The 15971-nt window shown below is 36.7% G+C and overlaps 1 protein-coding gene across 2 annotated transcripts; it reads left to right on the plus strand.

Annotated features, from left to right (window-relative positions):
• The first annotated feature begins 3987 nt into the window (after positions 1 to 3987).
• Positions 3988 to 7004, plus strand: LOC103449432 (WUSCHEL-related homeobox 11-like). Of its 2 annotated transcripts, none has more exons than XM_017336398.3 (3): positions 3988 to 4710; positions 5753 to 5928; positions 6650 to 7004. In XM_017336398.3, the coding sequence occupies exons 1-3, from the start codon at positions 4074 to 4076 to the stop codon at positions 6665 to 6667; spliced, it is 831 nt and encodes a 276-aa protein (XP_017191887.1). In that variant the 5' UTR covers positions 3988 to 4073; the 3' UTR covers positions 6668 to 7004. The 2 variants fall into 2 exon arrangements, with proteins under 2 accessions (XP_017191887.1, XP_070666301.1); XM_070810200.1 differs by lacking the exon at positions 6650 to 7004 and adding an exon at positions 6114 to 6568.
• Positions 7005 to 15971: the final 8967 nt, after the last annotated feature.

Consider the following 15971-nt stretch of genomic DNA (forward strand, 5'->3'; position numbering starts at 1 on the left):
TATGATAGCTATCATGATCATGTTACTATTGACTAGGAATTGAAGCTTTTTTACTGAACAGTTCTCTTTACATATTATATTGTTTTATAAGTACAATATTTTAAAACTGAGTGAAACTAATATGTTTAACTCTAACTTTTTTTAATGATAATGTATATAGGAAAAAACACAATTGGAAGCAACAATGGTAAAATCTCTATAAAGTCATAAAGTTAGGGCCAAATCAATTTGAAAATTTTAGGGAAGTTATTACTCAATAGAAGTGTAATTAAAAAAATATATTATTCCTAAATAGGTTTCATTGTGCTCTAAGTATTTTATTATTTCTTGCGTATATGTATACCCGCAAACTCAAAAACATGACATCATCTCTAAAAACTAAAGCATTGTCCTAAATAGCTTTAGAGAAATATTTAATTTATCTTAGACTTTTATTTGTGATATTGTATATGTTTGTACTCAATGACAATTATTACTATGTAGATGCATGTTTCCTTAAGATGGGATCAAGAAAAAGGAGAAATTAGGTTCTCATCCTTCTTTTTACTATTCCATTGATTAAAACCTTATTCCTTTTTAATTTTTGATCCAAGTCCTTAGGTTTTAATAAACGTCATTAATTATTTCAATAACAAAATATTTTATATTTCTAAATATATTCATTTATTGTTAGAAATGTTACATATGGTATATTTATATTTATGGCTAAATTTTTAATCATATAGTTTCATTTTAGTTTGTACCCATTTTTAATTTGCAAACCCTTTTTTAATTTGTACCAATTTTATTTTTAGTTTTAATTTGTACCCATATCTTAATTTCTTTTTGTGCCCATATTTTTTAAACTTTTATTTGCATTTGTACCCATATTTTTAATTTATTTGTACCCATTTTTAATTTTGCTAAATGTACCCATGCTAATTATATGTATTTATTTTATGTTTTTAAAATATATCAATAGTTATTTTTTAAATATGTTAATAATTATGTGGGTATATTATTTTTTTTGCTATAATTTTGTGAAGAACAATATTACTTTATTATTTATTTTTAAGTATTTATTATAATGGAGCTGAGTGGAAAGATGTAAAAGTTTTGTATTTTCTTTTGGTGAATTGCATGTCATATATATGCATATAGAGGCCATCCCATTGGAGAATAACATTCAGAGATGGACGCAGGAGTTGATCTTGTTGTTCTCTTTAAAGAATTTTGAAAGATTGCCTCCGTTTAGGGTCGGTGAACAATTTGAAGAAGGCTTGTACTGTATTCATTTACCTCCTCAATGAATGTGTGCAACTAATGGAGGAGTTCGTGTCTAACTCCCAAGTTTGTGTTTATCAAACTGAGGGTTTCTTTATCTTATAACATTGCAAAAAATCGTTTTCTATTGCAATTGGGGTTCTCTATTTAGAGAAGTTGGGATACGAGGTTTGAGTGGTCTAGTTTTTCGTATATTTTTATCTCCTTTTACAGTACTAGAGGATCAAGGTCGACCCTTTTGAGCGTATCTAAATTTTGGTTGAACGATTAAAATCGTGTAAGTAATCCTAAGGTTATTATATATTTGTCACATTTTTTTTTATTAGAAGTGATACTCTATACTATTATATATCCTAAGAAGAATGAGAGAATTTGAACCTCAAACGATATTGGATATTTTACACTAATTTATAGTAAGAGCATCTCTACTCTGGGAGATATAAATTGTCTTGAAATGTATGCATTTTACATTTTTAGTTGGCTGAAAAACTCTCCAATGGAGAGATGTATAACATCCATCTTGGCCAGAAAATATAAATAAAAACCTAAGTTACATTTTTTACATCTTTTGGTAGTGGGTCCTGCCAACCAATGAGAAAAAATTAAATGGGACCTTAGATTTACATCTTTCTCGTTGCGTAGAATCTCATTTAGATTTCTCATAAATGTAAAATAGGATATAAGTATACACGATGTCATATATTTAGTTGAAATCTAAGACCATCTCTAAATGAGATGTAAAAAATGTCACATAGACATATAACGGTAACAAATAGTGTACCATTTACTCCAACCGAGATGTCTAGACTGACATGAAAAAGAAGGCTAAGCTGACATAGACAAAGAGATGTCAAAATTGACGCTGACATCAAATATGGTTTTTGCTATTTACAAAGGCATTCCACGTGCCTTACCTTAAATGCTAGCATATTTAAGTATTTTTTATTTTTTATTTTTAAATCAACAACAACCTTAACTTTATTATTTTTATTTAAAAAAACATAAATGAAGCAATAAATTTTGGCATATCGGATGAAAAGAAAATATTGACAATATGTCTAATTGCCAAGTCAGACATCAAATTGAAATTTGATGTTTTGATTTTAACATCTCCTTTAAAGATGCTCTAATAATATAAATCAAAATTTAATGAGATAAAATTATTAATTGATGTGACCTTTATACGTTCCTAATTGCATCATGTGGTATAAAATATACTAAGACTAATATTATTCATATAAATATTTTATTTGATGAACTTGGTGTGTCCAATCCTAGGTTAGCAATAAAATCCCTAACAAGTACCATATAGCTCGTTCCAAGTTGTTTCATCATTTCTTTGAGAGAGCTACAGTTTTGTTTTGTGTTTTTTTACCAAGATGGCTGCAATTCGAGAAGTTCCATGAGAAGAATGAGTAATTTAAGAGAGATTTGGGCTGTGAATGAGGATTTTTTTTATTGTGCCCAAAACACGTGTGATACTCCATGTTTTATTATATAAGTGGAAGGAAGTTTATTTCTTAAGTTGTTAAAATTTTAACGCAAGTATCTCACCACTTGTATAGTGACACGTGGTGTATCATCCCGTATTCCGAGCACTGAAGAATCTATAGTGAGAGAGATATACCATAAGCAAATATTGTATCTGGAGCTATACTAATATTTGTACTTTTTATTTGTACCTATATTAACAAATTTATTATTTACCCTTTGTTTGAACGAGGAAATTTTCAAGTGCTAACAAATTCTACGATAGAATTATGTTATTGCCATTCTAAAAATTTATTGTGCACTTTAAAAATTTTATATTGAGAAATAAAAATACACTTATGAAGAGTGCACAAAGAACCATCACAGGGTGATCCAGTGGTTGGGGACGAATTCCAAGCCCATATTGCACACGGCACGTCCTGAGTTCGATATCTGGCGTTGGTGAATCGCATGATGGCGGCCAGGGGAGGCTAAAATGTCTTTGTGAGTTTTCCCGGCCCCTATAAAGGTTGATAGCTAAGTGAAAAATGGGGGGGGGGGAGGTGTGTCGTGGTGATAATGGTAATGGTTGTGGGCATTGTAGTAGTGGTGGCGATGGTGACATACATATGTTTGTTGGTGGTGATGGTGACATACATATGGTCGTTTTTTCAGCTCTCACTTTTATGTAATTTTAGAAATGACAACTAAGATAAAATTTAAAATTGAGAATTATGCTCCAAATTTTGTTTTTCACATAAAATTTCTAAATTTTTGTGTTTATTTATTAATTTGATTCATGTCACTTTAAAAATTATGCCTTTTGTATATTTCATGATTATTTTTCTCATTCAAACTGAGATTGCTTATATTTATAATTTACTTCATTTTCTATTTTATCTCTCGCGCATATGTTTCATCTTTTCATTCTTCAGTTACGCACTACTAACTTCCATCACATGCACCACATGTTTGATGCTCTCTAGTTTCCTGTTAAAAAATCAACTCACACCATCTCGCATCAAAGTTATTAATGTTTGATGGTTTCAAGTTTCCTATTAAAACATGACCTCTCTAGGATTATTCGTTATGTATTTTCTTGTCCGATAGTATTATTTCTCCGTAGACGGGAATAAAAAATTGCGAAGGGCAATAATGTAATTTAATTTATAGTAATCTAATCAATCAATATGTTCTTTGAGCCCTATATATCCCCTCAAACCTCCTTGAAGAGGTTTACTATGTTTTCATATGTACATTTTTCTCTTTTATAATTTTTTTAGTTTTCTCATTCAACCTAGGTTTCAGCAGCTTCAAGGACCACGACCCTAACGGAATATATGGAAGATCATCATCAAGGCCAAGACCCTAACGATAGCAGTCCAAGCAACGGCTCGACCAAGAGAAGCCCTGAGCCGGTGAGGTCAAGATGGATACCGAAGCCACAGCAAATCCTAATTCTGGAGTCAATTTTCAACAGTGGAATGGTGAATCCTCCCAAAGAAGAAACTGTGAGAATAAGGAAACTGCTTGAGAAGTTTGGCTCCGTTGGGGATGCCAACGTTTTCTACTGGTTCCAAAACCGACGGTCGCGATCTCGCCGCCGACAACGGCAGTTGCAGGCCAGCCTTGAACAAAGAACCAATTATAATATAAACAATAATCAAATGGCTTCTCTTTCTCAACACCAAGTGGGTGGTGCAATTCAATATGGAGTAAGCTGCTGTGTTCCTACTGCTGCTCCTCCTTTGGCTTTCGGAGCTTCTCCTAATAATTTTCTTGTGGGCTCTTCATCTTCGTCTTGTGGTCAACATCTGATAGCAGATCATGATGTTCATCATAGTATTGATTGCGTTGGTGATCAGTTCTTTTCTGTTTCTGATCAAATGGGGTTTCCGGAAATCGAGCAGAGCTCCGGGGTAACGTCTGTGTTAGGAGGAGGCCCTTCTGATACCTCAAATTTGCACTTCCAATCTGGTAATTGCACGGAACGTGTCCCTAATTTTTACAAATTCTTTTTAATAAAACTATATATTATATAACTACATCCTCTCATCTGAGCTCGAATTTAATGAGTTTTCCATTTCTTCCATAAGTTTAATTTGTTATGTCAGTTCCTAAAGCTGGACTTAAGCTTATAATTAGCCCATTATCTTTTTTCGTGAACTTGTATTCAATTTTCTTAAGAGCAATTTTTTTCGATTCTGTTGAGTAATATTATATACTGTTGAAGTTCCATAGGTTCACAATTAGTATGAGAACGACAAAGTATATAATTTAGTAGCAAGTTTTTATTGACGTGACAGTTCTTGTTTGAATTGTATGAAAGTTGCAGCTTCCCCTAATAAGTCCATGTAAATTCCTTTTTGTTGCAGTCTTTTCCACTCGGTTTCAGATTACTTTGAAGAAAACTTTGCAAAGAAACAGTGTAAACCTTTTTAGGTAATTGAAATGGATTTAAAAAAAAAAAACGAAAAAGAGCAAGAGTACCGCAAATACATTAATTATTGTTTGATAATAATATAAATTTAATGATTTTACCCCAATCCAAAAACTTCATTGTTAGTTCATGAAAGATATTCGTTAAGTTTTGTAACAGATAATTATAAGGAAAATATTCTGCTTTTGTGTGCCCTAAAGATTATGTGATATTTTTCTTGTAAAAAAGCCTTTTTGTGTTCCTTTGGATCTTTATATTATGAAACCTGAAGGACATCTGCATTTTTTTAATGAATCATCCTCAAGGACTTAATACAAGTACTAATCAAATCAAGTGTCTAATGTCCTTTTTAATTAAGGATTTGTTAATTTGCCGCAGCCCCTTTTCCTTGAACACGGGTTGGAAGTTCTGGCAAGGTTGTTCCCAATGACCTTCACTTTGTTTTAGAATTATCGTAGCTCTCGTATGAGTTCTTGACCCCTCTATGAATATCATATCTTTCTCTTAGAAATCAAATTAAGAAGCTTAGCTATTACAAGAAGTACTGAAAACATGAAGGGTCCATTAATCTATTTTCAGGTCTCATCACAGTGTTTATTAATGGGATTCCAACAGAAGTTCCCAACGGGCCACTTGACATGAAAGCCGTGTTTGGACAAGATGTGCTATTGGTTCATTCCTCTGGACTCCCACTTCCAATCAATGAATTTGGTTTTTTGGCACACAGCTTGGAGTCTGGTGAAAGCTATTTCCTGGTACTCTCTCTCTCTCTCTCTCATGACTTATATTAATGAATTTACATTCTTCTGTATACCGCTAACCATTTTGTTCTTTGCAAATTAAGTGTACCCTTTATGTTCAAATCTAGCTTATATAATTACCAAGTTGCATTAACATCATCGCTCTAACACTCTTTGTTCAATGGGGAATATGATATTAGAGACATTTCGGAGTCCAAGAAAGAACCTCTCTCTCTCTTTCCAGAAATTTTTAGTTGTAACAGGAACACAAATGCTACACCACTTGTTTTAATAGAAGTGGTGATAAAATTTATTTTTTAAGTTATTAACTTTTTAGCACACATATCCTACCATTTGTATAGTGACATGTGGTGTACTACCCCGTGTACCGGTCACACTGAAAAATCTCTCATCTCTTTCCCCTTCTTTATATAGTTGGATTTCATATACCCTTGGGAATATTTTAAGAACGAAGTCTTCTAGCTTAATCGATTTTTTTATTCAGATTTCCATGGTTAGATATGATTTTTTTTTCATTAAAACTGTATGTTAGATTGTATTTTGATTTTAATTAATTGATTTGTCTTCCAAAAAAAACTTATATTTGTATGCAAACTATTTTCCTTTTTCAACTCCACCGATTCTGTTATATATTTTCTTAGTATATTACTCTCAAACTATCTTGTAGTTAATGGTAAAACTGCTGATTAAGTCGTCAAATGTTTTGTTAATGCAGGTTTCAAGACCAACTTAAGTACAATTTAAGCTGCACCTGCAATATAAGAGCTTCCTGCATATTTCTCCATGATCTTGCTTTCTTTTCTGTTTTCGTTGTATTTCGTTTCCCCTTCCCCCCCCCCCCCCCCAACAGTGTGTGATTATAGAAAAATATATGTATATTAGCTACCATGCATGATAGTTTATGGTCGGTCAAATTATATCCTTTTCCTCTTCTTTCTTTCTTCAATATATTATTGAAAATGGACCCTCAGCATTGCACAATATATTTAGGAACTTCATATTTAGCTCGCATATTTATGTAGAACAATATGTATATTAGATTATGGAATGTTATGTGTTATTGTTTAAAATCTTGCTGTGGATATAATTTAAACTCATAATCTCTTTCAACAAAAGATGGTTTGCCTATATATGGCTTAGAATGGAGGTCAAAACGAGTTAGGGGTGATGATCGGAGATCAAGAAATACCAAAGAGCGACCGTTTTCGTTACCTAGGATCTATCTTGCAAAAGAACGGAGAATTAGATGGAGATCTCAACCATAGAATACAAGCTGGATGGATGAAGTGGAAGAGTGCATCCGGCGTGTTGTGTGACCGCCGTATGCCACTGAAGCTCAAGGGAAAATTTTATAGGACGGCAATAAGGCCGGCGATGCTGTATGGCACAGAATGTTGGGCGGTGAAGCATCAACACGTACACAAAATGGGTGTAGCGGAGATGAGGATGCTTCGTTGGATGTGTGGGCACACGAGAAAGGATAAGATTAGGAATGAGGATATCCGGGGTAAAGTAGGAGTAGCCGAAATTGAAGGAAAGATGAGAGAAAATCGGTTACGGTGGTTTGGACATGTGCAAAGAAGACCTACTGACGCTCCGATTAGAAGATGCGACCATGGGACAAAGGTTCAGGGCCGAAGGGGTAGAGGAAGACCTAGGAAAACTTTGGAAGAGACCCTAAGAAAAGACTTAGAGTACTTGGATCTAACGGAGGACATGACACAGGACAGAACACAATGGCGTTCTAAGATTCATATAGCCGATCCCACTCAGTGACTTGGATTTTCCAAGTCTCCAACCGAGAAGTTTTCCTCACTCGGGAAATTAAGGGAACACTACCTCAACCTACATGCTCCACTCACAAAGCTTCAACATACAAGCTTCAATAAAAGAAAATTCAAAGAACTTAGCGAAGAAGGCTTTGGTGTATTTAACACAATACGTTGAAATGAAGGAAAGCTGATTTATTGATATCCCCGATCAGTTACAAATATGTACATATACTTGAGTCAAAATAAACAAACAAGAGGGAGCCTTCACAAAGGTTGCTTAGAAGAAGTCTCAGCAGTCGGTAGAGCCCCAGAAAGAGAAGGCACCGGAGGGGGATCATTCGGAGCCTCAGTACTGGACAGAACCCTAGAAGGAGGAGGCATCAGAGGTTGATCATTTGGAGCTTCATTACGCGGTTCAGCCCCAGAAGACGAAGGCAATAAATGCCTTTGGAACAAACCCACAAATCTCTGATGATCAAGTAAAACCTGATCATCAGATTCCTTCATCTGATCAAGCTTCCTCTTCATGTTTGTAGCATAGTCATGTGCGAGCCGGTGCAACTGTTTATTCTCATGCTTGAGCCCTCTAATCTCCTGTTTGAGACTCATCACTTCAGCCGCCAATGATTCAACTTGGCGGGTTCGAGCAAATAGGCGTTGGGCCATATTAGACACAGAACCTGCACACTGAACACTCAGAGCTAGAGAATCCTTAACAGCCAACTCATCAGACCGTTTGGAAAGTAGTCTGTTATCTTTGGGAGTGAGAAGGTTCCTGGCCACTACCGCAACGGTCATATCATTCTTCATCACGGAATCCCCAACGGTAAGAGGACCAGTAGGGGAGACGAAGGATGGGCGCCATATGTTGTCTGGAGAAGGCGGGGCTACCTCTTCAACAAGGTTCAAGTCAAAACGACGGTCGGAGGGGCCAGACATTTTCAAAGGTGTTGAAGAGAGAAGAGGTCGGACAAATCAAGATCTTAGAAGTGCAAGAATGGAGCTTCTACTGGTGGATATTCAAGTGTGCTTTGGAACTTAATGTCAGCCCCTATAAAAATCTGCACTCGACGAAACTTCAGAAATCGAAGAGGCGCCTGCTCAGAAATCGAAGAGGCGTTTGCTTTCTCAAAAGCTGGGCTGCTCAGAGACCACGAGGGTCGATCTCAGAAATCGAATAGGCGTTGGCTTTCTCAAAAGCTGGGTTGCTCAAATACCACGAAGGCCGATCTCAGAAATCGAAGAGGCTTGCTTTCTCAAAAGCTGGGCTGCTCAGAGACCACGAGGGCCGATCTCAGAAATCGAAGAGGCACCTACTTTTCCAGCCTCGTCAGCACCTGTCACACGCTCACTCAGCTTTGCGGAAATTATGGGCATTCTGTCGAAGATTTCTGGCGAAGTAGAAAGCACATGAATCGTATTGTTCAATCACCCACTTCCCACACGCAACAGTAGCTCATGGGTACCACAGATAACTTTGCCAAAGTTTTCTGACAAAGTTGAGACACGTGAAGCTTGCAGCTCCCACTACATTGCTCTGACCAAGAAGGGTAAAAGAATAGCAAAGAAACAACACTACCAAAGTTTAGACACATAAATTTTGAAGGTCTAGCTACCATATTATTACCCACAAGGGTAAAGGAACAGTACCACTGCTGGATAATTGGAAAGTCCCGGTGTGTCAACCTCTGTGCTTCGTGGCAAGGTAGACTAGCAAACATGTCCAACCTTTACTCACATTCAAGAAAACACTCCCAACAAGATTGCTTGCTCCAAAATCGAAGAGGCACCGCCCTCCGAATCTCGAGAGCCAGACTCTCAACATGATTATTTTCTCAAAAATCGAAAAGAGGGTAAAGGAACAGTACCACTGCTGGATAATTGGAAAGTCCCGGTGTGTCAACCTCTGTGCTTCGTGGCAAGGTAGACTAGCAAACATGCCCAACCTTTACTCACATTCGAGAAAACACTCCCAACAAGATTGCTTGCTCCAAAATCGAAGAGGCACCGCCCTCCGAATCTCGAGAGCCAGACTCTCAACATGATTATTTTCTCAAAAATCGAAGAGAGGGTAAAGGAACAGTACCACTGCTGGATAATTGGAAAGTCCCGGTGTGTCAACCTCTGTGCTTCGTGGCAAGGTAGACTAGTAAACATGCCCAACCTTTACTCACATTCGAGAAAACACTCTTAACAAGATTGCTTGCTCCAAAATCGAAGAGGCACCGCCCTCCGAATCTCGAGAGCCAGACTCTCAACATGATTACTTTCTCAAAAATGGAAGAGAGGGTAAAGGAACAGTACCACTGCTGGATAATTGGAAAGTCCCTGTGTGTCAACCTCTGTGCTTCGTGGCAAGGTAGACTAGCAAACATGCCCAACCTTTACTCACATTCGAGAAAACACTCCCAACAAGATTGCTTGCCCCAAAATCGAAGAGGCACCATCCTCCGAATCTCGAGAGCCAGACTCCCAACATGATTACTTTCTCAAAAATCGAAGAGACACCGCACTCCGAATCTCGAGAGCCAGACTCCCAGCATGATTGCTTTCTCAAAATCGAAGAGGCATCGTTCTCCGAATCTAGAAAGCCAGATCCCCGACAGGATTGTTTGTTCGAAAACCGAAGAGGCACCACTTTCCCAACTTCAAGAGCTGGATCTCCTTGGATAAAGCTTGTCTGTAATCTTCACACGCAACATCAGCTTTCCAGATACCACAGACCACTTTTTCAAAGTGCTCTGACAGAGTTAAAACATGTGAAGCTGACAGCTCCCACTACCGTGCTATGACCAAGCAGGGTAAAGGAATAGCATTATTACTTGATGTTAGGGAGACTCCTATATATGTCGACCTCCATCCCCAACGGACAGGCAGACCTGCAAAAATGCTCAACCCTTCCTCTTATCTGAGAGGGCACTCCCAACGAAGCCTTTCGAAATTTTCAGCTTTCTTTCCCCCCGATAATACCTCTGTAAACAAGCTATACTAGAGCAAGAATATCTCATATCATCAGGGTTAAAAGCAAGAGTATCCCATATCATGCTTTTTCCCTGTCTTTTCCTTTAGCCTTGTTCTCACCTGCAAGACAAGGAGAAAGAGAGCAATCAGTCAGCACTTGGAATCAAGCTTCCAGCCAGGAACTGACTGCCTGGAATTACTTACCTGGCATTGCTCTCGAGTACTCATCTTCAACATCTTAGGCTTCCAGGGAAGATACCACATCTGCCTGAGGAACAGCTAGGGCAAGTGAGAAGGATACAAGGAAGCATGTGGAGACAAGCGTAACAGCACACGTGCCGATACATCCACTACTCTGTCAAAAGCAAAAGTATCCCATATCAGCAGGGTCGAACGTACTTTAGATTTGATGGACTTGTTTTGACCCTCAAATTCTTCAGTCGGCCTTATACTCTGGAGGAAACCAGAAAACCCTCCAGCCCAGTTCAAGAATAAGCCTGTGGAAAGTTACTTCTTTAAAAGCAAAAGTATCCCATATCATCTCTTCTCATTTTTCTTCTCTTTATCCTTCATGCTGCCTGCAAGATAGGGAGAATGTGAACAATCAGCCGGAGCTTTGATTGCTTACCTTGTCTGTCACCTCTTTCAGCAGATACCCTAGCTCGGCGACTTGGGGGACTCCTACTACATGGTTTGTATCGCGCTTGACCAAGCCTGAAACTACAAGTAAGCTTCAAGTGAAATTGATACATTACCTTGTGCATCTCCACCAGTTACAGATACCACCCCTGGATGGAGGAAGAGTACTTCCAGAGAAGATGCCATATCTACCTATGAGACAGATAAGGCAAGTCAAGACGATACCACACTCCGGTACTTAAGTTTCGTGGTTACGAGATCATTCTCCCACAATATTTTCTAATGTCATTTGTACTAAATCATTCACTTGTACTCACTAAAGGAGAGCTTGAACCTATGTACTTGGGTAAACCCTTCACAATTAATGAGAACTCCTCTATTCCGTGGACGTAGCCAATCTGGGTGAACCACGTACATCTTGTGTTTGCTTTCCTATCTCTATCCATTTATATACTTATCCACACTAATGACCGGAGCAATCTAGCGAAGATCACAAAAAGTGACCGTTTTCGCTACCTAGGATCTATCTTGCAAGAGAACGGAGAATTAGATGGAGATCTCAACAGAAGAATAAAAACTTGAATCTAACGGAGGACATGACACAAAACCGAGTGCAATGGCGTTCTAGGATTCATATAGCCGACCCCACTTAGTGGGAAAAGGCTTTGTTGTTGTTGTTGTTGTATCTAAATTTCTTTGAAAGAGTAATTCTATTCATACTATGTTTTTATACCACATTTATATACCATCTTAGGTGGCATCTGATGTGAATAGCCACATCATTTGAAAAATTTGCAAAACCCAAGGAAGGAAGGAGAAAGACTCATCGTATATCACAATCATCATTTAATTAACTAGTTTTTCTTAATTATCAGTTTATTAAATAATGAATTAAATTTAAAAATCTGATTAATTCAAATGATGTGGTTGTCCACATCTAATGCCACCTCATATGGTATGAAAATGTGGTACAAAAATATAGTATGAATAGCATTACTCTTTTGAAAACCTTTTGATAAGAAAAACAGAGCCTTTAATAAAATTTTCAATTCTCGTAACCCTAATTAGTTTTTAGAAATGAAACCATCTACCCTTTCTCCCCCCACCCCAAACCACAACCAACTGTGAACAACCCTACTCAACAGCCTCCACCTTCCACCACCCGCCACCACTTGCAACTGTCACCAATTGCACCGCCTTCATCCTAACCAACCTCTGACCACCATCAGCGTTTCGCCACCACCCATCGCCATTGTCGCAACCACACCCAATAATTACCACCACCATCACCACTGGCGTCACTCAAACCAAACTCCAGCGACATTCAATGCTTTAGAAATCGCTGGGCGATAGTCAGGTGAGGGCTTTTGATAGATTTTCTTTTATCGGCCTTGTTATTATATTGTTTGTTTGAGTCTTGTTATGGTTATTGTGACGACAATGAAGTTGCCAGTAAAAGAAAACCTATCGAAAGCAGTAGCTTGGAAGACCCACATAATCTCAATGATAATACGACAAATTGAAAGAAGGACCAAACAAGACTAGCAGAAGAAGTACCATGATTTTGCAATAGCATCAACAACTTGATTATCTCCCTATAAATGTGAAAAGATTGAAAATGTAATTGTAAACTTTAATGCAAGCAATTCCTCTACTCTACCTTAAACTGCCAAGGCATCGAGGAAAGCCAAGAAATCAAAGAACCAAAGCAGAATCAGCTTCTAACCAAATAAAATTCCAGTCTCAAACTGAAGCCAGTTGTATAGCTAGCTTTAATTGCTGTAATTACCTTTGCCGCAACAAAATTAGGAATCTCAAATTGCCCTTTAAGATCCCGAAACACATCTTTTGTGTTAAGGTTAACATGAGTTTTAGGAAAAATTATAAATGCAAGTTAATGCGTTTTTTGCTAACTTGATTAGTAATAACACTATCACCCTATAGTTAATAGACTTTCAGTATGTTGGAAACCCGGCCTACTTTATCAAGTAACATAATATAAGTGGTTGGATACTTGAAAAAAAAAATTTAACCGCTTGTATTATGACTTGGTGTGCCGGGCCGTGTTCCCGGCACACTAGAAATTGCTGATACACGTTAGTCATTATAAAACAAATACAACAGTTTTACATCAAAATTTATGAAATGATGATACACTACTTTCCACACGACAACATTTCAAAAATGTAATTTACTAAATATTTATTTACTTTACTTTATAACTAGTTATTCTAAGAAATAGCATAAGCAATTTCTAAAATTTACAACAATATCAAACTGGCCCTAAATACAACTACCTTCCTAAGCTAGCTCTTGTTTCGCTTGAATGCTGAATGACTTTTAAACAATATAGCTCAACCAAAACCCAATTATCAAATAGAGTAAACACATAAAGCTTTGCACTAATCTAGCTCATTCAAACTATTAAATCGCTGACAATCGACGGTTGCAAAACTGGGTATGTACAAATGAAGCATGGTGTTTAGTGTAAGATGTTTTCAACTTCTTCCAGCCAAAATATATATTCAGAGGTTCGTCATTGGGTGAATATGAAATATTCAGAATCAAATGGGTTTACCTTTCCCACTTTATTTGCAATTTTTATTTCTTATGCAGCTTGCCTTTCTTTTAGGAATCCCTTACTCAAGAAAAAATAAAAATTAAGTTCCAAACTTTACTCTTTTAAACTAGATTTAAGTAACTAAGCCACTTAGTACTACGGTCTAGTGGTAGTCATCTTCACTTGTAAGTAAGAGGTCTTAAGTTCGATTCTGGCCAAAGGCGAATTTGAACCATATTATATAGATAATATCGTTTGTTCAAAAAAAAAAAAGTAACTAAAACTCCTCAACCTTTTAGTGTCATTCCAAATTGGTCTCAACTTTTTTAAACACTCAAACAAGTACTCATCGTATTGAAAATGTCACATCCATTAAGCCCCAGTTAATTTTTCAAACATAGATTATATTCACAACCCACCAACTGGGTATGTCATGGACAATATTAATATCAATTGCCTCAAAATCTAAATTTAAAACATAGATTAATATTATATAATATGGAACCCAATGATCAACGGGTATTAAATTGAATCGAAAAATGGACACAAATTGAAATTAAGTTAGGAGGGAGAAGAGGATTAAGAATTTAGGTCTAAAAGAGCTTGTTTATGCTCATGTGATTTCCTCGTTCGCCGATTTTCACCTCGTAAAGCTTCAAGTTCTTCTTGTTGGAGGGTGAAAATGGTGGTGGTCGCATCATGGCAGTCCATACCATTTCAATAACCTCCATGACCTTCTTCTAAATGTTGGCGGCTTGAGTAGTAGGGTGGAGTTGGCGATTTTGTGTTGTGTTTGGAGGTGATGGCCTGATGGGGGATGGTGGTGATATTTTCAATAGATTTGGTACTTGTTTGAAATGTTTAAAAATGTTGAGACCAATTTAGAATGACACTAAAAGATTGAGGATTTTTAGGTACTTAATCCTTTAAACTAAAGTCAAAGTTTAGAAACCAATTCTAAAACTTTACTTTAAAAAAAAAATACTAACCAAATTTTAATTTTTCTTTTTTTGGTGTCCAAAATTTTTTTTTTTGCGGTGTGACCCTGCACCTCCACATATTGTTATTAAAGAGAAGGCTCAAAACTATTACAATAATTTGAGAAATGAGAGTTCAAAACATAATGCGTAGGTAAAAACCAAACACCCTATCTACTAGAATATTGAATACATGCTCTTACACCCACATGATAGTACACTAATCACTCACTGCTCTTTCACCTTATTTCTAATCTGAATTGACATTTTTCAACATAACATGCGTTAAAGTTATGCGGAGAAAAAAAGGAACTTTGTCATGCAGAATATCTATCATCATTATTCATTACTTGTCAATGAGAGACTTTTCAGTTTGTAGGGAACTGATCCGGTATACTAAGTGTAATAATTTTCAATTAATTGTATTATGACACTCGGTGTAAAAGAACCATATTTCAGATACACTGAAAAATATCTCCTCGGCAAGACATAAATAAGCAACTTCCTTGGTGTGTTTGCCAATCATTGGGTTGAATGTATAACCTTACTTTTAAATTTGGATGGACACTAAGAATTCTAGGTTTCTATAGAAAAGTATGGCTTAAGGTTCTTCCTGTTGGCCGCTTTTGTTTAGGTACACATGAACATCAGTACTACAATCTTATGGAATAATCATTACTCCAGTACCTCATCGTTTATCTTTGTTTTAAAATCTTATAGAACCTCTCAATTTTTCTTTCTTTTCTAGGCGATCTCCAATTTTCTTCTCGACCCGAACAAAAATAAGTGGGGAAAAAATGGAACATAGAAGTTGATGAAACTGCATGGCCAGTCGTACGTGCTGGATTCCTCTCCTTGAATAAAAAAACCCTAGAAAAGAATAAGCAACTTGGCCTCCACACCGACCAATATAACCAATCCAAAACAGACGGATGTTTGGGACGGAATAGTTTATTTTAATGGCAAAGCAGTAGGGCAGATCTATAGAGAAAAATACTGTCTGATGTCAAAATTTACAACTTTTATTGGCTGCCATCTCCTTTTAAAAATTGCTTATTTAACATGCGTTAGATTCTATGGTTCTAGATGCCATAAAAGAAAAAACTGTGCTTAAATTTTAATTCACAT

This window comes from Malus domestica, chromosome 12 (genome assembly GCF_042453785.1).
Source record: "Malus domestica chromosome 12, GDT2T_hap1".
Lineage (NCBI taxonomy): Eukaryota > Viridiplantae > Streptophyta > Magnoliopsida > Rosales > Rosaceae > Malus > Malus domestica.